This window comes from Tiliqua scincoides, chromosome 2 (assembly GCF_035046505.1).
Source record: "Tiliqua scincoides isolate rTilSci1 chromosome 2, rTilSci1.hap2, whole genome shotgun sequence".
Lineage (NCBI taxonomy): Eukaryota > Metazoa > Chordata > Lepidosauria > Squamata > Scincidae > Tiliqua > Tiliqua scincoides.
Genome location: NC_089822.1, coordinates 27,257,725 through 27,283,589, shown reverse-complemented (window position 1 = coordinate 27,283,589; position 25,865 = coordinate 27,257,725). Strand labels below are relative to the sequence as shown.

At 42.3% G+C, this 25,865-nt stretch overlaps 1 protein-coding gene across 1 annotated transcript; it reads left to right on the top strand.

Moving 5' to 3' along the window:
• The first annotated feature begins 93 nt into the window (after nucleotides 1–93).
• On the top strand, nucleotides 94–22,753 carry TRIM23 (tripartite motif containing 23). Its single transcript, XM_066618258.1, has 11 exons — nucleotides 94–307; nucleotides 1,942–2,104; nucleotides 7,975–8,096; nucleotides 9,440–9,718; nucleotides 10,125–10,307; nucleotides 16,095–16,310; nucleotides 18,544–18,678; nucleotides 20,458–20,587; nucleotides 20,677–20,787; nucleotides 21,524–21,648; nucleotides 21,870–22,753. The coding sequence occupies exons 1-11, from the start codon at nucleotides 215–217 to the stop codon at nucleotides 22,047–22,049; spliced, it is 1,737 nt and encodes a 578-aa protein (XP_066474355.1). The 5' UTR covers nucleotides 94–214; the 3' UTR covers nucleotides 22,050–22,753.
• Nucleotides 22,754–25,865: the final 3,112 nt, after the last annotated feature.

Below are 25,865 nucleotides of genomic sequence, written 5' to 3'. Positions count from 1 at the left end.
GATGGGACTTGTAGTCTTTGTGCGGCTGGGGCGGGAAGGACTGCGAAACGGCCACAAACAGACATGCGCAGTGTCTTTAGATCAGCTGGAGAAAACCGACCACCGGTGGTCGCTGTGTAGGGCTGGTTGGTGACGTCACGCGTAGCCGCGCCCCTCCCCCGTCTGAGAGGACGCCCCCCGCTCCTTCCCCAGTCTTTATCCTACCCTTTCCAAGATGGCGGCTCAGAGTGTAAACAAGGTCGCGGCCGGCGCGGGGATGGATGTGGGCGGCAGGCTCAGCCGGGGGCCGGCAGGGCCTGTGGTGAAGGTGAGGCTGGCGGTGGGAGCCCCGCCCCCCGTCTGTGAAGGCGGAGAGTGCAGCCTCCGAGGGGCCAGGCGGAGACCCTCAGAGCAGCCGCTCTGGGCTCCCTCCTGTAGCCTCTCTTCTTCTTGGGGCTGCCCCGCAGCAGAGCCTGCTCTAGGGGGCTGTCCCCACAGGGCTCCCCACAGAGGCTACTGTGGGGCTTTCCCCACTGAGGGCTCCCCACAGAACCTACTGTGATGACACCCTGCATGTGCTACTGTCATGTTTACATCTCTATATGAGATGCTTGCACAGAGCAGGGGAAGGTCATGGTCATTGGTTCCTGTCCAGAGGATTTCCCCTCCCCAGTCTATTTTAGGTCTAAAAGGTCAGTGGGACAGGATTGAGGGCAGCATGGTGTGAAATGCTCTCTAGGTTGGTTACCCTTTTTCCCTCTGCCAGGGCCCCTGGATTTCTTCAAATTGTGAAATGCATATAAAGTGTGAAATGCAGTTGGCCCAGGGCCAGGTTTTGGGCACCCCTGGTCTATAGTGCAGTGGTGCCCAAACCCTGGCCCGGGGTCTCAGCAACTCCCAGTCTGGCCCGCAGGAAGCCCCCAGTCTCCATTGAGGCTCTGGCCCTCCAGAGACTTGCTGGAGCCCCCACTGGCCCAATGCAACTGCTCTCAACATGAGGATGACTGTTCGACTTCTTGCATGAGCTGTGGGATGAGAGCTCCTTGCTGTTTCATGTCTGTGACATCTAAGGAAAGACTGGCCTTGCTTTGTGCAAGGCCTTTTATAGGCAAGACCTTTATTCATTTATGTAAGTTTATTCAAATCTTAAATATAAATTAATTCCCTCCCCCCCCCCCAGCCCCTGACACAGTATCAGGGAGATGATGTGGCCCTCCTGCCAAAATATTTGGATACCCCTGGTCTAGTGTGTTGCAATAAATTGTTTTAAAAAGTGGGTCCTGGTGTTAAAAAGTTTGAGAAGCACTATTCTAGAACATGAAAATACTGTTTTTAAAAAGAATCACTACCTTCTGTTGAAGACCTTGGAACCTTTCCAGAAAAATACTAGCAATGCAACCCTAGGATGTTAGAACTGTATTGTATTGCTGCAGGCTGTAAGAAAAGAATCAGTACTTAAATTTGTTCTGAATGGGACCCCTTAGTCTTGTGGAATAGGTATCGTGAGAAGCTTAACATTTTTCAATTTTAACTTCTCCATGGACCAATAGCTTAATGTTCTTTTGCTTCAAAGAGACCTCTCTTTTGGAACTTTGTCTGAAAGGCTCATTAATCTGTACAGAAGAGGAAGCAGAGTTAGTTGGGAGTAGTTAACGAACACTTACCAATCTAGCCACTAAGGAATACAGCTTCTGTTGTGTAGTGCAAATATGAACTACATACCCCAGAATACTTTTATTAGTGGTAAGAATATATGTATACCTGTACCATGTTTTCCACTAAAAATAATTCACAAAGCCATTTACATAGTAAAATAAAATTATCTAATTGTTTGGTGTTTAGATCCAGCTTGTATGTCATAATGTGTCCCTTCCCTGTTCTTCAGTGCTGCCTTTGTTGTCCACATACCATATAGGCAATCTTGCTTATGTGAAATTGAATATGTTGCCATGTGCATTATAGGTTCTGGAATGTGGAGTATGTGAAGATGTATTTTCTTTGCAAGGGGACAAAGTTCCCAGACTACTTTTGTGTGGCCACACGGTCTGTCATGACTGTCTCACTCGACTTCCTCTTCATGGCAGAGCAGTTCGCTGCCCTTTTGATCGTCAGGTTACTGAGTTAGGTAAGAATTATTTTAAATTAAAAAGCTGATGTCCATTAAGCCTGTTGGAATGACAGTAAGATTTTAATATTTTATAGATGCCTGGCTAAATATTTTGTGTTTTGCTCAGAGGCTTTATAAATTGTGAATCATCTGCTTGATAGCTATGGAAATAGATTGAATATACTGGAGCAAGTCAGCATTCCAAGAAAACAATGAAAAAGTTTGAAAAGACTCCATTTGAACAACTGGTTTTTCATAGCTGAAAACATTAGATCAGACTAAAGGGTCATCTCTTTCAGCATTCTGACTCGAATAGTGACCAGGCTGGCCATAGGAAGCTGATAATAGATTGTGACAGTGATGCCTAGTGCTGGGGATGATTTAGAAATATATTCCTAGTTATTGGTATAGAATGTCTGCCGGGAAATGGAAACAAGTACCTTGTTCATGACATGAAAATGCAAACCTGCCTGGTGATATGAAAATGCAAACCAGCCTGGTGATATGTGCACATGTTGCTGGACTTACTATGTACAGCAGTGAAACTACCAATCTTTGACTTGACGTACTATTTAGTGTGTTCATATTTTTCACTGAAAATCTTCATAGTTTCAAAATTTGTGTTTGAGTTAGTGTGTGAGATTTTTTATATGAAGATCTGTGTCCTTTTTGTATGAGGGTGAAAGAAGAAAAACAGTGTATAGTGTAAAAGGTAATGATGTCAACTCAGAATAGATTGCAGAATTTCAGTAACTGTATACATATTTAACAATCGTAAAAAGTCCTACTTGATAAACTGGGAGATGTTTACTTAAAAATAAGCACAATTGATTTCAATGAGACTCAATTTCTAGTAAGCATTTCTAAGATTGCTTTCAAAAAGTTACTACCACTCCTGTCCTTACAATTTTTTTATAACTGTATAGGTGTATAGTGAAATTATCTGAGAGTCTGTTAGATTGAATACAAAGATGCTTGAACAAGAGAATGGTCCTGTCCTCTCCTTCACACTGCAGCCTTCTGTGCTGCAGAAAAAGCAGCTTCTGAGGTTCAAGGTATACTCTGGAACGGCATGGAATGTGGTGATGAGAGAGGGAAAAAATTGGTCAAAATCTGGTGGAACTGATTGGTACCAAGATGCTTTTGTCTGAGTTGTTTTTCCCTTCCTATTGTTACCCTCTCTCACATCCCAAGTTGTTCATTAGAGGTCCTTGGGAGTGACCTTTCAGGGGAAGCAGGGAGCTGCAACGGAGAGATGTGTGGCACAGTCTCTTTGCACAAGCATCCTTCTGCTCACATGTCTCTTGATCTAGTCCAGTATTTTTAAGACATTAATTTGTCATAAAGAGAAGTACATGGCCCTAAGGCTGTGTTGTCTCAAAGCTTTCTTGAACTTAGGCTATGTCAGATGCAAGGGAGGCCACCACAATGCAGGTCATGTCTTGTGTGCTCCCTGAGGCATTTAGTGGGCCACTGTGAGAAGCTGGTCTAGATGGGCCGATGGCCTGATCCACTGGGGATGTTCTTATGTTCTTAACCTACAGGTCACAGTTGCATGCAGAAGCTACTAGCATGTACTGTCATCTTGATAAGCCTTCAGATTCTGTGTTTTCAAAGCTAGCATTCATGTGGCTGCAAAACTGGCTTGGGAAATACTTGTTCTATGGTTTTAGGAGACTGTTATGAAAGTGAAATCTTAAAGAACAGTTTTGGCCCAATCCTGTGCAGGGTCTGTGCTGTTGCAAAACTGCTGTAAAGCACTTTGCGGCAGCATCAGTAGCCAGTGCACCACTGTGGCCACTGGAGCGAATGCCAGATCCGATAAGTCCAGGAGGGTGATACAGATCAATGTGGATTTGTGTCAGTGTTATCTCAGGTTCAAGTTGACCCATTGTGGCTGTTGGTGAGAGCAAGGGGAGAATGCTCCCTTTATCCTAAGGAGACTTCCAGCAGTTGAAAATCCTTCACAGGATGCGTTGTTACCCATACTGGTACTGCTACATCATTGCGCAGGGATTTAGTTAGGTATGGACTGCTTGACATGTTAAAAATGAGATGTTCTGCTTGTTTTGTGGTTGTGAAGTGTTTCAGATGTTTAGCTTATGCCCTTCAAAAGTTGCAGGTATTTGATCTGTTGGAAAAGGAAGGTACGCTGCAAGACTATGGGTAGTTTAATGGTCTGGGAGAGGAAAACCTCATAATGAATTATTTAGCTTTTCTAAAACTCATTGAATTTTCAGGGATAAATGTTTCAGATTCGGCAGTAAGAACGTTTGCTTTGCAAAAGCTTTGGTGGATAGCCACAAAAGCAAAAATGGAAAGTGAAGATTGGCGTCGACAACTAATTTTTCTCCCTGATCAACAAGCAAGTTAAGATTTGTCTTTTTAAGTATGCAGCATAGTTCACTAATCGGCAGCCCAATCCTAACCTGCCCTGGAGCAGGCAGGCTGTCTGGGTTGGGGCTGGTTGCTGTGCAATTCAGGGCAAGTAATTCCTCTAACCCCTAGTAACACTGCAGCAGGCCAAATGGGGCTACACAGATTTGTGCCACTTAAATAGGTGGTGCAAATCCGAGACGTTCTGTGTTAGGCTGGACTGTCTGGGGGGGGGAGAGTAGAATCCACCCTAAGTGCCGGATCCTGGTCCAACCCCCCTCCTGGGCTTGACCTCCCACCAGCCCACTTACCACCCACCCTCCCCCTATCTGTAACACCCCTGAAAAACCCTCTCCCTGCTCTCCCCAGACTCTGTGTGCTGGCTTGCTGACTCTCGCGGTAGCTCAGAAGTGCCTTGTGACACTTTTGTGACAACTAGATGTCTAAGAGCACCTTTGGATCACATTCATAGGCTACAATCCTAACGACACTTTCCTGAGAGTAAGCCCCATTGAACAAAATAGGACTTACTTCTGAGTAGACCTGGTTAGGGTTGTGCTCTTAGAGTTATTTGAACTATAATTTACTGAATGTATCTCTAAACCCATGTTCATCTGTGATAATCTTGTAGACATTTTTCTTTATAAAGTTATCTTGGGCAGCTATTAAATGTTTAACGTCATATTACAATACAATTTGAGTCAATCAGATGAAAGGGATGTTAGATTCAGTGAAGGTGTGTTTTCAGTGGAAGGAATGATAAATACTTATTAATCTACCTGGAACCATAAGAAGTTCTTGCATGAATAAACCAAAAAGATATGCCACTCATCTGGCTACATGCGTTGTGTATGTATATCTTCCAGGTGATTAGGCAGGGAATGTTTGTATAAGTTGATTCTTAATAATTTGTTGCCTACATGAAACACAGATGTGAGCATGTGGCTCAGTAAAAACTTGTTGGCTAGTAAATTCTGTGAGTTTGCTTGCAAGCCTGAGAGGTACAGGAAAGTACAGAGCAGAACAGTTTGCGAGACCAGAAGACTAAAGTGTATGAGAGAGTGTGATTTCTGTGCAGACTGCAAATTCAAACAAGATCCAGTTAAAGTGTGTTTGAGGCACTGGCTGCTACTGCCTTTTTTGCTTTGTACTACTGTATGTATGTAACTACCAACTTTATTTATTATTTAAAATATTTATATTCCGCCTTTCCTATGCTGGAGCAAATGATCAACTTGGGTGACCACTTCATAGATCTAATAAATTGAACTCTGGTCCATAGAAGTAGTTCATAAGAGCTTATTCCATAACTTATTTGTTAGTCTTTAAAATACCACAGGTCATCTTGTTTTTCACTGCTACATACTAACACAGCTACCCTTCTGGAGTTTGGTCTTGTTTCTTCAGTAGAATAGCTCTTCTTGATTTCTGTTGCTGAAAATTAAAGTATGTGTTCTTGCTGTAATGTTCCTTAGTCATTGGTGAGCTAAAGAGGAATGTTTGTCTAAATAGTGACGGTTGTTCTATAATCAGTGGGCTCAGTATTTGCTCCTGGATTCCCACATAATGCTGTCTTGTTTCTGGTCTGCATACTTCCTTCTGTTCAAGCTTGATGCCTTGTTATAAAGAAAAGCTGCAAGATACTGTAGAACGTTGTCATTTAGAATGTGATATTTCAAATATGAGGCATATCTACAAGATTGTGTATTCCTGAACATTTAGCCAACAGAATAAAATATTTATGCAAGGAACCTGAGAATAATGAACATTGGCAACAATGTTTTGTTGAAATATTGTTCTTTTGTTGAAATATTCAGTATTGAGTAAGTCTGACATTTATTTTGAGGTACTGTACTGGTATCTGTACCTGAAAACATCACCATGTGAAAATATGGAAAACCCAGCTGTCAATAAGTATTTCGGCCTCTAAAATACTTACTCGTGTTCAGTAGAATTTCTGTCCTATAGAAATGGAACCTGTTTTGCAGTTTGTATTAAGCTAGCACTAGTTACGTAATACTAATATTCATGGAAACAAAGTCTAAAAAATAGCACAGGTCAGCTGGCCAGCACTTTTAAAACATTGACTTCTGTGGAAATGGATGATCCTTAAACTCTTATCTCTGGCTGAAAGGAAATTAAATTGTACTGTGCACTTTTAGCTCCCACTGATTAATATACAGTTTCTGGCATCTGCAGTTTCTCTCAGGAATATGGAGTTCTGAAAAAAGTGGAACTTTAGAAATCACCCTTTTTTAAATTAAAACAGCTAGAAGTAGAATTAAATAAATTTAGTAACATCTGGCTACTAAAAAATGAATGTTGACAAACCTAATTAGGCACACAAAAATAGAACAGGAAAAAGTGTCTTAAAGTATTAAATGGTGTGTGAAATAGGTTTGAGAGCATTGATAAATGTAAGTTCATTTTTGATAGATATAATCAAGAGTAATTGCTTGTTTTTCGTTATAATGGAGAAGATTCTTGGATGTCTAAAAATACCATGATTTGCAAGCTGTTGAAAACAAAATGAATATTCTTTCAAGACTCAGATGAAATGAATTTGAATGGGGGGAGGAAGAGAACACAAGCGTATGAGTATCTGCAATAAATGAAACAATTAAAGAAAAATTGCTTAAAAATTGCTTAATCTAGACGTTCAGCCAAAGATATTTGGTTTGATCCAGGGTTGTGGAGACGAGAGTTTACTTCTACAATGGTGCTGCCTTGCATCCTCCTGGAAATTCTTCCTTGCATCTTGGAGACCCTTTGTGAGAGATGGGGGAATTGCTCCAAATTCAACAGAGGCACTTTACATTGGTGGATCTGTACTTGGTGCTGTATAAAATGCTTGCTAAGATTGAAAGATTTATGTACTAATCATAAAGAGAAACTCTGCCTTACACCAAGTGCAACCATAGTAAGAAATACTATAGTTTTGTTAACTGTAGTAAGTATAAAAAATTTGTGGTATGGAGAAAGTTCAAGCTACTGATGATTAAAAAACACAACCATTCAATAAAGGTTGGAATTTAAGTTTCTAGATATCTCTTTAACAGTTAGAGAGAAAATACAGGTGGACCCTCTATCTGTGAAGTTCTTTCCTAGACCCCTCAAGCATACCGAATTCTGCATGATATAAAATCACACAGATTTTGGAGTTCACTGAGCTCCGAACACAATCGAAGCCTTGCTCTGGTCGCCTCTGGAGGCTCTTCTGTGGTCCATGGAGGCTGCATACAAGTTTTCAACCGAGAATCAGAAGTGCCCTTCTAGGACCTCTGGAGGCCATTCTGAGGTTGAGTTGAATGTGGCTCAATGGTGGTCCAGAGGACCCATGTTGTGCCAAATCCATAAATCAAAAATCCGCGGATAAATAGGCTCAACCAGTATGTTATTAAATGGGTATGATGTAGAAAACGGCCATAGTGATGGTATGGCTCAGTCTGACACTGTGTCTTTGGGTTTTCTTTTGCATATGTGACTTTAATGGTTTCATTCTTATAAAACAGGAGATTCTGGTGTCTGGGGCTTGAAGAAGAATTTTGCTTTGCTGGAACTTCTGGAGCGGCTGCAAAATGGGCTTGGTGGCCAATGTGGGGCAAGTGAAGAAGCTATTGGCCTCTCTGGAGAGGTAGTAATGAATAGTTTTGTATTTTATTATAACTAACTTTCAGTGAAGTGTCCAACAGTCTGGTTTTTAAGATACGTTTCCATGTAAGAGTACTCTTTTAGTTATACTAATTAAATGTTTTACTGCCATATGCTTGTTTCAGTATATGCTTGGGTTAATTCTATCAAGATGATCATGACTTAGAGCTAAGCTACATGTTTAGAAATACCACTGGATACAAACCCTTTCTGGACTTTATCACTTCAGATTAAGGGTTGTATATTTGTTATTCTTCACAGAAAACAGTTTTCTGTAGACAGAAGATAAACAGCACATCAGGGGGAACATTAGGCTAGCTATCTGTCATGCTAGTTTTTCATGGCCTAGGAGTTTCTGGCATAAGTGATGATTCAAAGATATGATCTTCCACCTGCAGTTTGAAATGAAAGCAGTCCAGGAAACTATTTCTGGTCTAAAGTGAGTACTGTACTATATACTTCTTGGAGAGTGTGTTAAGCAGTGCTTCCCAAACTTTTTAACACCTGGTACCACTTTCAACAATGATAATCTATCGTGACCCACTAGGAAAAAAAGATCTAGAAAGAAATATTATATTTATAACTAAATTATTAGTAATAATTGGGGTCCTGTGCTCCTAAGGCTGCTAGAAATTTTACATGTAGTAAATATGCGTAGACATTTTCTAGACTCTCCATAGAAATGGAGTTCAAGATTCCCCCAAACTTTTACAGTCATTTCAGGGTAACCACCCAGAAGGCTGAACTGGAGGGCAAGCTATGCAGTTAGAGACGTCCAGGCCAAAGGCTGAAACTGGGTTCACACATGTTCTATGGCATATTACTTACTAGAGAAAATCAGAAGATGGGACATTTGAGTTTGGGGATATGAAGATTACCTTATACCACAGGTTAATGTTTCAGCTAATAATTTTCTTCTGCAAACCAGGCAAGGGTGCTTGCAAATTTGTTTAAAGTTTCAAAAAATTTTCACTACTCACCAAAATTGACTTGCAACCACTGTTGGGGAAACACTGTGCTAGAGTCTTGTGGTACATACCCATTATATTTTATTCAGTCTTTGTCCATCATCAGCATTAAAAGATTGGAAGATCTGAACATTACTATTTTCAAAATTGCCAAGCTTTCACATTCATTGATTCAGTGCTTTGATGGTCTGAGATGAACAGCACCACTGCTAATTTTGGAATTTCACATATACTGGTATAATTCAATTTGCATTAGACAAGTTGATGAAACCTCCAGTCTTGAACAAATTTTCATCCCACTTTACTATAGGAACTGAAATGCAAATGTGCTCCTTTGTCATCTCTTTGTCTTTGTTAGTGCATTATTCGCTGTGATGAAGATGAGACTCATCTTGCTTCAGTGTACTGCACTGTTTGTGCCACTCATCTGTGTGCAGAATGTTCCCAACTTACACATTCTACCAAGACATTAGCAAAACACAGGCGTGTGCCCCTTGCTGATAAACCTCATGAGAAGACCATGTGTTCTCAGCACCAGGTGCATGCCATTGAATTTGTGTGCCTGGAAGAAGGTTGTCAAGCCACTCCCCTTATGTGCTGTGTCTGCAAAGAATACGGGAAGCATCAGGGTCATAAAGTAGGTTATCTGCTTTTTTTGTTCTTGGGTTCTTATATCGGTACATAGCTCACTATGTAGGGGAATATGTCTTTATTCTCTTTGCCCTTTTTTTCTCAATTATCAGAGCATTATTTTATTCTCTTTCTTATAGACTACTACTTTAATGATGCAATTAACTGCATGATCCACCAAAACATTGCTTTTCTTTATCTAATTGTCTAGCATTTTGAGATGTACAAAGTCTTTACATATTTGTTTCAGTCATCTGTCAAAATCAGTGATCCCTCTTGTCAAGGTAAGATTTGCTGTTTAAGATGTCCAAAGTTTTATTCTTTTTCCTCTTCATAATGTGTGGGTAAAGATGTGCAAATGGAAGAACTTTAGAAAAGGATGTTCAGACTTACTTTTTATACTTTTCCCTTAGCACAGCGTTCTAGAACCAGAAGCAAATCAGATTCGTGCTTCCATTCTAGACATGGCACACTGCATACGAACTTTTACAGAAGAAATCTCAGATTATTCACGGAAACTAGTTGGAATAGTCCAACAGATAGAAGGAGGGGAACAGATAATTGAAGATGGTGTTGGAATGGCCCATACAGAACACGTAAGCAATCCAGTAGTTTCCCCAACCCACATATTATTTATTTTTGTTATAACTTCAACTTTTGGGTGTTTTTATTTAAAGCATTTGTGCCTGGCTCTTCATCAGACAAGGTCCCCAGAGCAATTTGCATAAAATCAAACAGTGAGATATCATTACAATAGAAATAATCTCTTGTACAAGTGAAAGGGTGGGGGATCGTACCTTGCTTGCATCTTTTCTTATTTCCCTCCTCCACAGGGCAGTTGATATGCCTATGGCCCCAAAAGGCAGGGAGGGTACAATCCAAGCTGAAGGAAGCATGGGAGGGGGGTTATGGGGTGGTAAAAGTATAATAATAATGTGCTACATCATCTGGTATTGACACGTACTGGCAAGGACAGAGTGCAGAGCGGAACAGAACAAAAAAGTCATCTTAGTTAGTTCAGCAGTGATGGGCATCTTGCAAATTATTATCTAGGAGAATGCAGTCACAGGCAGTAAATAATTGTTTTTACTGAGATATAGAGATGGTTGTTTAAAATATCGTTGGAATCTTGGGAGCTACTTAGGCAGGCTGAAAGCTTTGGGCACATCCCGTGAGATTGTTGACTTTGAACAACAGACAGACTCCTGTGCCATGTGATAAATTGGTATGAAAATCTTGTTATTTTCAGCACTTTATGGAACCTGACAGGCAGGTATTATAGAGGCACAAATGCAAAGTTTCAAAGGGCAAATATAATTAGTTGTTCTGTGGGTCCCAGACTGTAAGGGGTTGTGCTCAATTCTAAGAACATATTTTCAGCAATCCCCGTGTAATGCTGTATTTCTAGCTGATTTGATTGATTCACATTATGCAGGAACGGCAACATTGTCTAAGTAAGACTTGCCATTAAAATGTATGAATCAGGTAGCCACAACAAATGTGCATATTTTTCTTGTTGGTTAAGATAATTTGAATGAAGATGAACACCATGATGTGCATGGTGGCAATTCTCTCTCAACCCACTGGTTGACACACAGTTTGGGAAATATTGGATTATACTCCCCATTAGGGCTATGATCCTATGTATTATGTAGGGCATCAGGATTAACATGAGGATTCCATGGCTCCCCTGGCTGGCTTCCACGGCTCCCTGGGAGCCCTGGCTCACAGTTTGGGAACTGCTGCCATACCATGACATAACATAAAATACATATAAAAATACCATGACACAAAAATACACCAACTCCAGTAAATCTCATAGAGCACCCACCACTAAGGTTTTTTCCCCTTTACCATCTATGATCCTGTTCTCCTATCCCCCCAAAAAGCCTCAATAAATTTCACACACGTTATTTTAAGCAAGTACACACCATTCCAGCACAGTCCCTTTTTCAAGGAAGATGGTCACACTTGCTGTTATCAGAGTTCTTGAAGGAGGGTGAGGTGAGGGTTTAACTAGTAATCAATAAAAGATGCGAGAGCTAAGTCAGGTGAAGAAAGAGACAGGCAAGTCTGACAATAGAAGCAGAAACTGAGGTGCTGAGGCAAGCTGAGTCAAAGCGTTCCCCCCACACAGCCAGTGAGTTGCAGTAAACAAAGCAGATGGGCAGGCGCACACTCTTGTTATTTACATGCCTACAGTTGCCAACAGCTTTCATGTGTGATCAGACACTCTAGGCCACTGGTTCTTGAACTTTTCCAGCTCGCGCCTCCCCGATTCTTGTGGCCATTGGCCATGGTTCCCCATTGCAACACCTCACCTCAGTTACCCCCAAAATGGGGATGAAGGTGTTATACACTAGAAACAAAAAAACAGCTGCCAGCACTCTGAGGTTGCAGTCCTAACCACACTTACACCTGGTGTTTACAGCTGGGCATGGGGGCAATGATCTGGAGGTAGAGGAGATCAACATCACTCCGTTGTCATGGACAGATCACTTCCTGGTAGGGTTTAGGCTTGTTGCGACTTCCTACCTCCGCAGAGGCGGGGGACCGTTTTCTATGGTCCGCCCCCGGAGGCTAATGGATCCTGAAGGTTTCCTGAGGGCCCTGGAGGATTTTCCCACTGCCAAGACTGGTGCCTCATCTGAGACCCTGGTCGACCTCTGGAATGGGGAAATGTCCAGGGCTGTGGATGAGATTGCTCCGGAGCGACCTCTGCCACATCGCAGACTCAGAGCGGCTCCTTGGTTCACTGAGGAGCTGCGACTGATGAAGCGGCAGGGCAGGCATCTAGAGCAACGGTGGCAGAAAACTCACGATGAATCCGATCGGACACGGAGTAGAGCTCATTATAGAGCCTACTCCGTGGCGGTGGTAGCAGCGAAGAGATCGTTCTTCTCTGCTACCATTGCGTCTGCTGGTAGCCATCCAGCAGAGCTGTTCCGTGTGGTGCGGGGCCTCCTTCATCAGGCCCCTCCGGTAGTCCAGGAGGAATACACGGTCAGCCGCTGTGACGTGTTTGCCCAACACTTTGCAGATAAAATCGATCGTATTCGTCGCGACTTGGATGCCACATTGACAATGTCTGATGATGTCCCCTTGGCAACTGCTTGTCCAGTGTTGTGGGATTCTTTTCAGCTTGTACAGCCTGAGGATGTGGACAGACTCCTTTGGAGTGTGAGGCCATCTGCCTGCCTGTTTGACCCTTGCCCAGCTTGGCTGATTAGAGCGGCCCGGGGTGGACTGGCTGAGTGGACGGGGAGGGTGGTCAACTCTTCTTTGATGGAGGGGATGTTGCCGCTCACCTTGAAGCGGGCGGTGGCACGCCCCCTCCTGAAAAAGCCCTCCCTGGATTCCACTGTGTTGAATAACTACCGGCCAGTCTCCAACATCCCGTTTCTGGGCAAGGTAATTGAGCGGGTGGTGGCGGCCCAACTCCAGAGGGTCTTGGATGAAGCGGATTATCTGGATCCTTTTCAATCTGGTTTCAGCCGGGCTTTGGGACAGAAACTGCCTTGGTCGCCTTGGTGGATGACCTACGCCGGGGACTGGACAGGGGGAGTGCATCCCTGTTGGTCCTGCTGGACCTCTCGGCGGCTTTCGATACCATCGACCATGGTATTCTTCTGGGCCAATTGGCCGAGTTGGGAGTTGGAGGCACTGTTTTGCAGTGGTTCCGCTCCTACTTGGAGGGTCGGTCCCAGATGGTGGTGCTGGGGGATGCCTGTTCGACACCCTGGCCTTTGAGGTGCGGGGTGCCGCAGGGTTCAATTCTGTCCCCCATGCTATTTAATATCTACATGAAACTGCTGGGAGAGGTCATCCGGGGGTTTGGAGTGAGGTGCCATCAATATGCTGATGACACCCAGCTCTATCTCTCCTTTCCTCCAGACTCCAGGGTGGCAGTTGAGGGCCTGGAGCGCTGTCTGGAAGCAGTGAGGATCTGGATGGGGGCTAACAAGCTGAAATTAAATCCGGGTAAAACAGAGGCTCTCCTGGTTCGGAAATCCTCGATGCAGGTGCTGGATTATCGGCTTGCTCTGAATGGGGTTGCACTCCCTCTGAAGGAGCAGGTTCGCAGCTTGGGGGTCCTCCTGGACTCGCAGCTGCTCCTGGATTCCCAGGTGGCGGCTGTGGCTAGGGGGGCCTTTGCTCAGCTTCAGCTGGTGCGCCAGCTGCGTCCGTACTTGGATCGTGCAGACCTGGCCGCGGTGATCCATGCCACGGTGACATCGAGGTTAGATTACTGTAACGTGCTCTATGTGGGGCTGCCCCTGAAGACGGTTCGGAAACTACAATTAGTACAGAATGCGGCGGCCCGTGTGGTCACTGGAGCCAGGCGGTTTGACTCTGTCAGTCCGCTTCTCCGGGGGCTACATTGGCTGCCCATTCGTTTCCGGGCTCAATTCAACGTGCTGGTTTTGACCTTTAAAGCCCTATACTGCTCTGGGCCAGGATATCTTAGAGACCGCCTACTCCCATACAATCCGGCTCGCCCTCTCAGGTCATCAGAGAAGGCCTTTTTACAAGTGCCGCCCCCCAAGGAGGTCCGGGGGGCGGCTGCAAGAAATAGGGCCTTCTCGGTAGTGGCACCAACATTATGGAACTCCCTACCTCTTGATTTGAGAATGGCTCGCTCTCTTGAGAGTTTTCGGCGAGGCCTGAAAACACTTGTTTATACAAGCCTTCTGATTTCTGGCCTTCTTAACATTTTTATACATCTTTTAGCTTTTTACAGGCTTGATTCCTCTGTGACTTGCTCTTTTATTCTGTCTTTTAATCTGATTACTGTTTTTATGGCCCCTGTTAATGTGTTTTTAAATGTTTTTACCTGCTATGTGTTAATGTTTTTTAAAATCTGTTTTTTTTACATGTTGTTAGCCACCCTGGGTCCCTTTAGGGAGAAGGTCAGGATATAAATAAAGTTTATTATTATTATTATTACCTGAGAGTAAGCCCCATTGAGCAAAATACTACTTACTTCTGAGTAGACCTGGTTAGGATTGTGCCTTGAGTTTGTTAGCAGCACACCTGGAGGGTTTGGGAAAGGGAGGGGGGAAGTGATGAATCTGCTGGGGGAGGGGAAGACTTTGTTTTGTGTGTATCTGCTAATTGCAAACTGATGCAACTGAGACCTAGACTGGCTGCAATCCTAAACTCACTTTCCTAGGAGTAAGTCCCATTAAACACAATAGGACTTACTTCTGAGTAGACCTAGCTAGGATTGTGCCTTTTGACTTACAATATCAACCAACAGAGTACCCCCCCCCCTCAAAAGGAGGCAGGAGGGAAAAGGGGAATGGCTAAAAAAGAATGGGGATTTTGATTTTTAATCAATTTTTGGAGACAAAGCCATCAAGAGTGGCTTTTTTCTTTTTTGAAGGGGAAGGAAAAAGAGAAAGGTGAGGATCCTTGGTTAAGCTGACACAGACCCCAAGCCTATGTCGGTCTACTCAGAAGTAAGTTCCATTTGAGTCAATGGGGCTTACTCCCAAGAAAGTGTGGAAAGGATTGTAGCCACGCAGAGCAAGATTACAACTCATCTCAAAGTAGATGGGGGCTGCACACACATATACACCCAACATGCAGATGCCACCCCTGTTCCCCCCAGGCAAGACAGAGGAATGCAGGCTGGGGCATTTGGACACCCACCAACTCAGAGCAGGCTGGCTCCCTCCTTTGCTGAGCTTACTCTTCCCTCCCAGTTTGAAGCCTGTCAGGAGTGCACCCTGTGCTGATGCACTCTGCACTCTTCTCCTTTTCTCCAGCTTTGACCAATCCCAGGACGCCCAGGGCGAGAGGCATACTGGGAAATGTAGTCCCTGGGGCGAGGTTGCACATGGAGAGAGCTCCAAGATGAGATGCAGCACCTCTGCCTGCCCAGCCAGCCTTCTCTCCCACCTCCCCCCACCATGTTTTACAGGCCCTCCCAGCCTCATGCTGCCCCACCCACCTCTTTCACAGCTGAAGAAAAGCAGCAAGGCAGCAGGTGCAGCTGAGCAGAGCTTTGCAGAATCAGCTGCAGCCACCTCTCTCCCCAGATGCCTCACGACGCCCCTGTCGGCTAGCCACGCCTCCCTAGGGAGACAGGATGCACAGATTGAATACCTCAGCTCTAGGCAGTAGAGGGAACTGGGGACAAAAATAAGGACTGGGATTAGAGGCTGTTGTGGGCCGTAGTTTGCCCCACATCTACCGTAGAATGATTCACACAGGTGTCATGTGAAAATGATTTTGAAAAAAGATGTGACCCAGCATATAAGAAGTATATTTGCTAGGAAATTTAAAGTGAGTAGGATGAAGGCACAGATTGCATATAAAACTTTTTCATCAGATTTCCAACAGCTTAATGCCCTTCTCCATTTCATAATTAACAACAGGTGCCAGGTACTGCAGAGAATGCCCGTTCATGTGTTCGAGCTTATTTTTCTGATCTTCATGAAACCCTTTGCCGTCAAGAAGAAATGGCACTTAGTGTGGTTGATGCCCACGTGCGAGAAAAGCTGATATGGCTTAGGCAACAGCAAGAAGATATGACTATCCTGTTGTCTCAGGTGTCAACAGCTTGCCTTCACTGTGAAAAAACCTTGCAGCAGGTAATGAGCCACAAAGTGGCTGAGTTCTGTTGTTGGACATATATGAATGCTGGATCATTGTCATGTTGGAAAAATTAAGCTACCTGTAAATAGGAATATTGGAAAACATGATGTGAATTATAGACCTCCCTTCAGTTTCAGATACTGAAACTGCAGATTTTGAGCTGGGGGCAGGAACCCTCTGTCCACCCCCAGTGGCCATTAAGTGTGCAGGTTAATTGCTCCCTCTTAATGTTCAATCTAGTCTCTTCAATCATTCAGGCTGCTGCAACCTGCCTGCATGTGCTATAAGTTTGTGTGGTTATAGCGATTTATAGTAGGAAGAAACATTTTCATTCCAGTAAGCACCTAAACAATGTTAATGGGCACAGGGGCTGTGTGGGGGCGGGGGCTGCTGGATCTGTGGCTATGGGGGGGCACCTGTATTTATCTTCATTGTAGTTACACATATTAAGTCTCATTTACATACTGACTTATGAGCAGTTGTTTGGAATGTATTGGTGGATTGTGGGAGTAGGCAGTCTTCCATTGGGGAGTGGGTGGATCAGGGTACAAGGGATAGGAAAAGGAGGAAGACAGTGCAAAAATACAATAACTTTTGGGTCACGATTAGTGTATTTAATTGTAGGGGTTTTTGCCTTCTTTGCTTTTGTAATAGCACCTTAGCTTACTATATTGAAAGACTACCGGAGGGCCCATGATTTGACCCTCCCCCCCCCCGAGAAAACCTGGATCTCTGCTTTTTATTCCCTGTGGCCATTAGCCTGGCCAAGGAGCCATTCTAGTTTCCAGCTCTGCATTACTTGGTTTACTCAGAGTATTTGTTGATTCCACCCTTAGCATGCCACTCAGCAGTTAGGAGCTCTCTTTGACCACTACCTGCCTCTTTTCTCCCTTCTCCTGTACTTGGTTTGATCAGATATTTTCTCCTTTCCATTGGAGTTTCCTGCTACATCCTAAGATCACAGATGCCTTAGTGTCTGTGTGCATTGATTGAAGGAATTTTCCAGCCAGATAAAACTATCTCACTGACTGTTTAAAATTTGCCTTGAACAGTTGAAGTTCCAAAAGAACTGTATCCCCAAGGTGAGCGTGAGCATGTTCTTGAACTGCATCAGGGGAAGGAGAGTAGGTGTTCGTAGGTGAGAAAAGTCAACTCAGATGGCCATCAGAAGCCACACAGAGGAGGGTTGGGTTCTTGTTCTTTGAACGTGAGACCCTGCTGCAGGTAGGGGCAGAGATGTGGCTTATGAGAGAAGGTAAAACTAGTGCAGGTAAAAGAATGTGGCTTTATGAATTTCAGTAAGGACCTACCCTTGCTTTTTTCCCCAACAATTCAAGCTCTGGTCAAAATAAAAGTTGAATTTAATAAGTCTTTTTTAGTAAAATATTTTGAGTTCCATTTCTGAAGTGCTGCATGAAGATCTGTAGAGATCTTGTCATTAAGTGTGACTTAAAGGTATACATATTTATAGAGAAAAATATTTTTATCTGAAGTTTTCTTCTTTGACACTTGACTGTTAAAACGAAGGTGTGCAGCTTTATATTGGTAATCCAATACAATTCAAGATTAAAGTAATCAGCAAAATTAATTTACAGTGCAATCCTGTGCACATTACTCCTATTGTGTTCCAAGAGACTTAATCCTATATAAAATATATAGGATTGCAGTCTTGTTGTATAAGCAATAGCACTCATTGTTATGACTCTGATTAACTTTTTCATTTAGATTTTGGGGGACTGGTTAAATTAGTGAACTGCAGATTTGCCTATGACCTTCTTCTAGAACAGTGATTTTCAATCTTTTTCATCTCATGGCACACTGACAAGGCACTAAAATTGTCAAGGCACGCCATCAGTTTTTTGACAATTGACAAGGCACAAAATACTGACACCAAGGGCTCGCATCACCCAGTGGCCCTACTGACAAATGTTCCTCCCCCAAACTCCCACGGCACACCTGCAGATCATCTGTGGCACACCAGTGTGCCGTGGCACAGTGGTTGAAAATGGCTGTTCTAGAATAAAACAAAATGTTTTACTGCATACTCTTAAGACCAAAAAGCTTCTGTAAACAACATACATTCCTGTCTTGTGTTTCTTGGTTGATGTATTATAAAACAGTTGAATTTACTAAGTAACTGCAGAGTTTTAGATATGCTTGAGCTACTTTAAACAAAGTTTTCATTGCATTGCTGTTTTCATTGCATTAAATTTAGCTTCCTTTCTTTAGGATGACTGCAGAGTTGTGCTGGCCAAGCAGGAGATTACAAGGCTTCTGGAGACACTTCAGAAACAGCAGCAACAATTCACAGAGCTTGCAGACCACATACAATTAGATGCTAGCATTCCAGTCACTTTCACAAAGGTACGGGGTTTCTCAGTTTTTAGATTACTTCAGGATTCTGGCTATGAATCTTGGTGGTGCACCTTCCAGGTTGCTGGGCAATGCGTTCTCTGAATTGCTAGCTAGCTAGCATGGGGAGCTTGGGGAGCAAATTGCAAGGTTGGGAAGGAGGAGGGGAAACTCTGCAATACATTTAAAGGCGTTTGTGCTCTATAGGTAAAAGTGCAACCAGAAACTTCCATATATTTTAAACCCTCCCACACACACACTTTGGGGGGGGGTGCAAATGAACATAGATTCTTTACATAGATTCTTTACTCAGCGCGTGGTCAGTCTGTGGAACTCCTTGCCACAGGATGTGGTGCTGGCGTCTAGCCTAGACGCCTTTAAAAGGGGATTGGACGAGTTTCTGGAGGAAAAATCCATTATGGGGTACAAGCCATGATGTGTATGCGCAACCTCCTGATTTTAGGAATGGGTTAAGTCAGAATGCCAGATGTAGGGGAGAGCACCAGGACGAGGTCTCTTGTTATCTGGTGTGCTCCCTGGGGCATTTGGTGGGCCGCTGTGAGATACAGGAAGCTGGACTAGATGGGCCTATGGCCTGATCCAGTGGGGCTGTTCTTATGTTCTTATGTTCTTAGATTTTGAAGTAAAGTCTGACTAGGCAAGAGAATTTCTGTCCATTTCTGTATGAAAGTACTGTAATGTTTTCATCATACAGGTTGTGTCTGCATCCATGGAAAGAAGTTCTGTTCCCAAAACCCCTGTGGATGCTGAAAACTGTTTAAAAAAATTTGATTTCATTTCAGTCCCTTTACTCAGCGGTTTTAAAATAGCAACAGTCAATCAATCAATCTCCAAGGGCTTAGAACAGCTTAGTTTCAGTTCACTCCAAGGCAAGCAATCCCTGCCTCCCCCCCCCCCCAGTGTGTGGAAGAATGCAAAGAGGAAGTGATTATAATTTCCGCTTTGCATTCTTTCGTGCTCTCTAGGGGGGAGGGAGGGGTCAGTTGTCTCTGAGTGAACTGAAACTAAGCTGTTCTAAGACCTTGACTGATTGCCTTACCTGCTGGCTCTCCTTTGTTACAATGGTATGAGAGGCAAGTAAAGGTATTTTTTCTTTTAATTTAAAGGGCCCTTCTCATCCACGCTTGGGTAAAACCGCAGGTCAAAAATCCATGGATAATTAGGTTATACCTGTACTTACACACACACACACAAAACTTTTTATGCTTGTTGCTTTTATCTTCCAGTAAACAAATAACATCCAGGCTTGAGGTTTCCTATTGTTTTTCTTGGGGCTGGTTGTACCACTTGTGTTGTGCCACTTGTGTTTATTCTTCCATTTGCCTCATGGACACAGTCTGTACCCTTTTGAAAATGAAACACCTACATCATAAAGATACAGTGGCAGAGATCCAAAGAGACCTGTGTGAATGCCTAAATACTCTTAAGCACACACCAGGGACTGGCCAACCACCTCCTCTAACTTCAGCTCCTGTCACTGCACTGGAGGCCACCTAGAAAGTCCCCTGACATTTAAAAGTGACTTTTCTAGGGGCAGGGGTTTGGAGGCACATGTGAATCTTTTTTCTTATGAAGTAGAACAGTGTGTTGTGTTTTTCCTTTTTCATTGTTGCACCCAACTGTGGAAACTTATGAAACCTTAAACAATATTCCCCTACAAGAAACATATGTAACACATCAGGGTTTTTCTTGGTCATAGCACCTGAAACTTCCAAATATTTTGAACTTCTCTCATCAAAGCACGCTCTCCGTTTGTTTTCTCTGCTACAGGACAACAGGGTGCACATTGGGCCAAAAATGGAGATACGAGTTGTAACTTTGGGATTAGATGGAGCTGGCAAAACTACTATTTTGTTTAAACTAAAGCAGGATGAGTTCATGCAACCCATTCCAACAATAGGCAAGTACTACTGATTTAGAAATATTAAACTTCTATGTACGGCTGTTTTGTTAGCAATGTGATTAAATGGTCTCCCCTCCGCTCCTTAGGTTTTAATGTTGAAACTGTAGAATATAAAAATCTGAAGTTCACTATTTGGGATGTAGGAGGTAAACACAAACTGAGGCCTCTGTGGAAACATTATTACCTCAACACACAAGGTAAGAATGTGCTCTTTATGTCACCTTGACTAATTGAGATAAAATTAATAACTGTGACTATTAAACGATATGACAGCAGATGTTTGCTCAGCTTATTGTCTTAACCTGCAATTGTAAGCTCTTTGCTTGAAAATAGGTTCCATGAAAATCAGCAAGTGTTTTTATTCTCTGGTTGCCTGATCCTATTTTTGTTTGCTTGAACTTAAGAGTCTGATTTGCACAGCTTTGGCAGTGTATTTGGCAGTGTATTATGCTGAGCTGCTGTGTTCACTTCTCTCCCTGAGATGCCTCACAACGCCCCTAGGGGCTTTCCCCACCTTCCCAGACCATCACAATACAGAGATTGAAAACCTCGTCTATAATAGTTTAGCCATTAACCATTTTATAAAAACGTATAAAACTTGAAATGTTCAGCCTTCTGCAGTAACAGGTTTTATTTTTTATTTTGTGGTATAATAATTGATTCTTGCTTCAAATGGATCCTAGTTTTATGATAAATTATTCATTGTATATTTGTAAAGAAAACAGCTTAATATTACTCGGTGATATTCTGCATATTCTGTACAACTCTGTAAAGCTGTACAGACCAAATCCAGTTAAAATTTAATCCATGAAATAGGACAACATCCTCCTCACCCCTTGACTGAAATTAATCTTATTTAGTTAAACATGTGATATTGGAGTACAGAATGAAACTGTGTACAAAACATTGCTGATAATTGTTCTCTTTCTATAGCGGTGGTGTTTGTTATTGATAGCAGCCACAGAGACAGAGTCAGCGAGGCGCACAGTGAACTTGCAAAACTGTTAACAGAGAAGGAGTTGCGAGATGCTTTGCTACTGATCTTTGCCAATAAGCAGGTATTGTGATTAGAGTCTTTTCTCCCCCCTCCATTTTGCTAGAATAAAATACGTGATGAAATTCATAAATGCTACTTTAATATAAATAGCAGGTTTCTAGTGATAAAACTACAGCCTTTGGACCTTATTTGGCTGTAGAATTGTTGAAGCTGCTGTAACTCTGCCAATTCTTTAAGAATGTCTGTGTGCACACATTTGAATTATACAACTGCTCTTTACAGGATGTAGCAGGAGCACTTTCAGTGGAAGAAATCACAGAATTGTTGAGTCTCCACAAACTTTGCTGTGGCCGTAGCTGGTACATTCAAGGCTGCGATGCCCGAAGTGGCATGGGACTGTACGAAGGCCTGGACTGGCTCTCAAGACATCTGGTAGCTGCAGGCGTACTGGATGTGGCTTAAGTTACTATTGAAAGCCATGAAGCTTGGAAATAGTTAACTTGTTTGTGTACCTTTGTCAAATAAGGATCTTGTCTCTAAAGCTGTTTCCTAAAGAAAAAAACTAATGGTTTTTCTGGAATGCTTATCAAGGTGTGGTACAGTGAGTCTGTAATTCCTATAAATTGTGATAATTCAATATAGTGTGGTGGATTTTCAGGAAAGGTGTCTTGACTATTAAAAGAAATGAAATGTGAAAGATTTTTGGCTTCTCTATTAAGCAAATTAATCTCTATTTGACCTGGCTGCTTTCATAGGGCTATCTTAATGCATTAACAAAGTTTTCCAGATCTGAAATGGATGCACAAACATGCTAAGCCGTTTCTTGGCATTATCTCCATTAAAAACGTGCAGTAGGTTTAAGTAGCAGCGGGTTGAACTCTTCATTCTACATAACAGATTTACTAAAACATAAGCGTGAGTGTTGTGTTTTATCAGATCATGCCACAACTTTCAATCCTGGACTAGGATTTATACTACTTCCAAGAGAATTCTCCTAGGCTTGTGCTTAGCTACACACATACACACCTTCTCTTAAACAAAAGCAAAAGCCTCCCAACATGTGTGTGGAGCTGCCATCAACAATTCCCACCAGCTATGTGCTTTCCTGTTTGTTTTGGAAAAGTGATTGCACTCTCAGTGGCTCATACATTCATTTGCAACGTATCACACATTTACTTTTATAAACCTGGCAATTATTTTCTTAAAGCAATTTAAATTATAAGGAGCTTTGCATATTTGGTCTTGTCATTGAAAGCTCCACTTAAAAGTCTTCTTGTCTCAAGATTGTCCACTTCCCGTAGGGGAAAATTGCCTTTGGGGCTGTGGGTGGATCCTGAGAATTGTTGGGAGGGGAATAGTAGAAGAGAGTAAAAAAGTAAGATCTCCTTAGCAGAGATGAGAGAAAAGTTACAGTTCAGGCTGAAGTCTTCAACTATCATGTTGAAGGGATGCGACAACAGGAAACTTATTCAACAGCAGTGTGGAGGGAGGAAATAAGGATTTGTACAGAATGTGCTAGCAGCACAGCTGTATTGGAAAAGGAAGTCAGTGTCATCTAGTGAAAATAGCAGAACAAGAAGTAAGACTAGTGAAGATGATATCTGAATGTTGGAGTTCTTGGATCTACTTCAGGCAATTCCATTGAATTTCTTTTCTCTTGCTACTTTTGTAGTTTTTTTTTCTTTAAGTACCTTGTTGCTTCTTCATTTGTTCTTGCTGAACAATCCCTCTGGAGAAGGGATTACTTTTCCAACTCCAGAGGAGTGTTTACTGCTTTTCTTCTAGATCTTCTAGAACTCCTAATATAAAACATCTGCAATCAAAGCTCCCTTCTATTTTTCCCTCATTTTTTATCTTTCTGGAGAAAGAAAGGACTGCTTTGTAGAAGAACCAGCAATACGAGGTTTTTCTGCATGATGCAACTAATGGGACTGAGTTAATGGTGAACAGGGTGCCTAAGCTGCTAATTGAAGAGAAGATTTCTGTAATAAAACTGAACATATCCTAGTTGGAATTTTAACATCTGTGACACTTGTGTGTCTGTTGAAATAGCAAGCGGATGTTTGCTTAAATATATATTTCCTCTTACAAAGTTCTTTTACACAGCTTGTGAAATTTTATTTTCCCGGTCCTGTGATATGGTTAGGATCCCAGTTCCGTATGTCCATTGGACTTGCTGTTATCTCCTCATCTAAAAATATATTTTTACACATCCTTTTTCTCCCCAGGATCAGGCATTGCTATATTACTTGATAGGAAAATAGGTGCAGTCTTGATAAGGTGTAGTTCCTTTCTTGCACCTCATCATACATGAGACTGTATAACATGGTTTCCATGTTAGTTGTTGAATTTTTCACTCATACTCGGAGTTTCTTTCAAATTGCAAATCATCTTTCTGACTGAGATTCTGTATGATAGGCTGTTGCTTGTTTTGCATAATTTCCTGATTAGCAGATTCAATGAGGATACTAGAGTTGGCAAACTTTGATTTTTGCTTAGCAGTTAGTCAAACTGCATTAAGCATCTTGTATTTTGCTAGGGCAATATTTAAATTAATGAAATGAAGACACTGATAGTACTTTACTCATAATGCTTTGAGGAGGAGAACGTGCTAATATGATAGACCCCAACTTCTGTGCTATACACTGTGATAATTTTCATGCAGACCTTCCAATAGAGGGATTTTTGGAAAGCATTTTAAAACAGTGTACTCTGTTCTGAGGAGGCTTTCTTCTAACAGAGGAGGAATGTGTGGTTGAAGCCAGACCACACATAATAGTTTCTATTTTGAAGTACCTGGGAGAGGTCAGGGGGGCAAATGCCCCACGGCACTACCTGTTGGGGGCATTGCCAGGACCCCCTCACCCATCATCATCTTTTTTATTTAAAACACCATCTTTGTTTTGTTTAAGATGTTTAAAAGACATATTTTTTTGTCTTGAAAGTGATGTTTTTAGGACTTCCAGAGGCCTTAGAAGGCCTACTGGGGGCCAGGGAGGCTATGTGCAACCACTCAAGCACTCAGAAGGCCTTAAAACGTCACCTTCTGTTTTGGGGGGAAACAAAACAGAAGAGACATTTTAAGGCCTCTGGGCACATGGGGGAACATTTTCTGTTCCTGGCCCTTGGCAGCATACCTGGTAAGAAACAAGCTGATATTGGGGTACAGTCTTGCCTTTCAGGCTTAGTTGTGTATTTGAAGCTGGATTCTTGTTCCCAATAATATGATGATCCCCTTAGAAGCCTTGAGTGACAGTTTTCTCTGTACATAATTACATACTAATGAGATGATCCTTTAGGATAGCAGTATACAGATTTGCAGAGAACACCTGACCACCAACTTGTCGTTAACACAATCCAAAGTGTGTTTAAATTGCTTCAAATAGATGCTTGTTCAAAATCTTAGTGCTGAAGTGACTAAACACTTTGCTTTTTGTAGCCATCCCTCTTACTGAGATATGTTTCCAGTGTGGCTGATGAATGTTGAGTGTCAGTTGATGAAGTAAAGTGTTACCATTCTGCACTCTAATGGTAGAAGCTGCTGTGGTGTAGGATTCTAGTGCCTTCTAACACTTTTAGACATAGACCTTTTTCATTCAGTCTTGGATAAAGAAGGAATAATTGCAAAAGTGTACCATAAATCCCAGGCTTGATGTATAGCACAAGTATGTTATCCACTTGAATTTGAGAAAAAATCCTTGTTGATCACAATATCTATTTTTAAAAAATTTGCAATTAAGGTGAAATTCCTTTGTTTTATTACCAGTTCTTGCTTGTTAAGACTATATTTAAAAAGTGACAGGTGCAGTTACTGACTATAGTTGCCCAAACAGAGATTTACCCCAAAAATCTCTTCTGTCCCTTAACTAATGACCCACTCAAAACATATTGCAAGGCTCAACTGAATGTTTTTAGGTAAAAGACCATGGATTGTTGCTATAATTTGAAGATTTAAAATTTCAGTGAGAGAGCTAGACCTTCATGTCTGCACTCATACATGTTAAAAATAAAATATTAAATGCATGACAGGATATGCAGCAGTTGAGAAGGCTAAATGTGAATTGTTAGTTCTTTAGTGGCTTTAATTGCTGTAATTTTTGCTGGTTTGGGTTTTTTGCTCTATGCTACTTATAAAACACTCAAGATGTTGATTTCAGGACACTCTGGAGAAATACTTGTTTTGGAAAACTGTATTTGTTCCTTCTTACAAAAGTCAAGCTCTGCTACAAATGTAGTGTACTTATATGAAAGTATTTAACTGAAACCAATTCAAGTGAC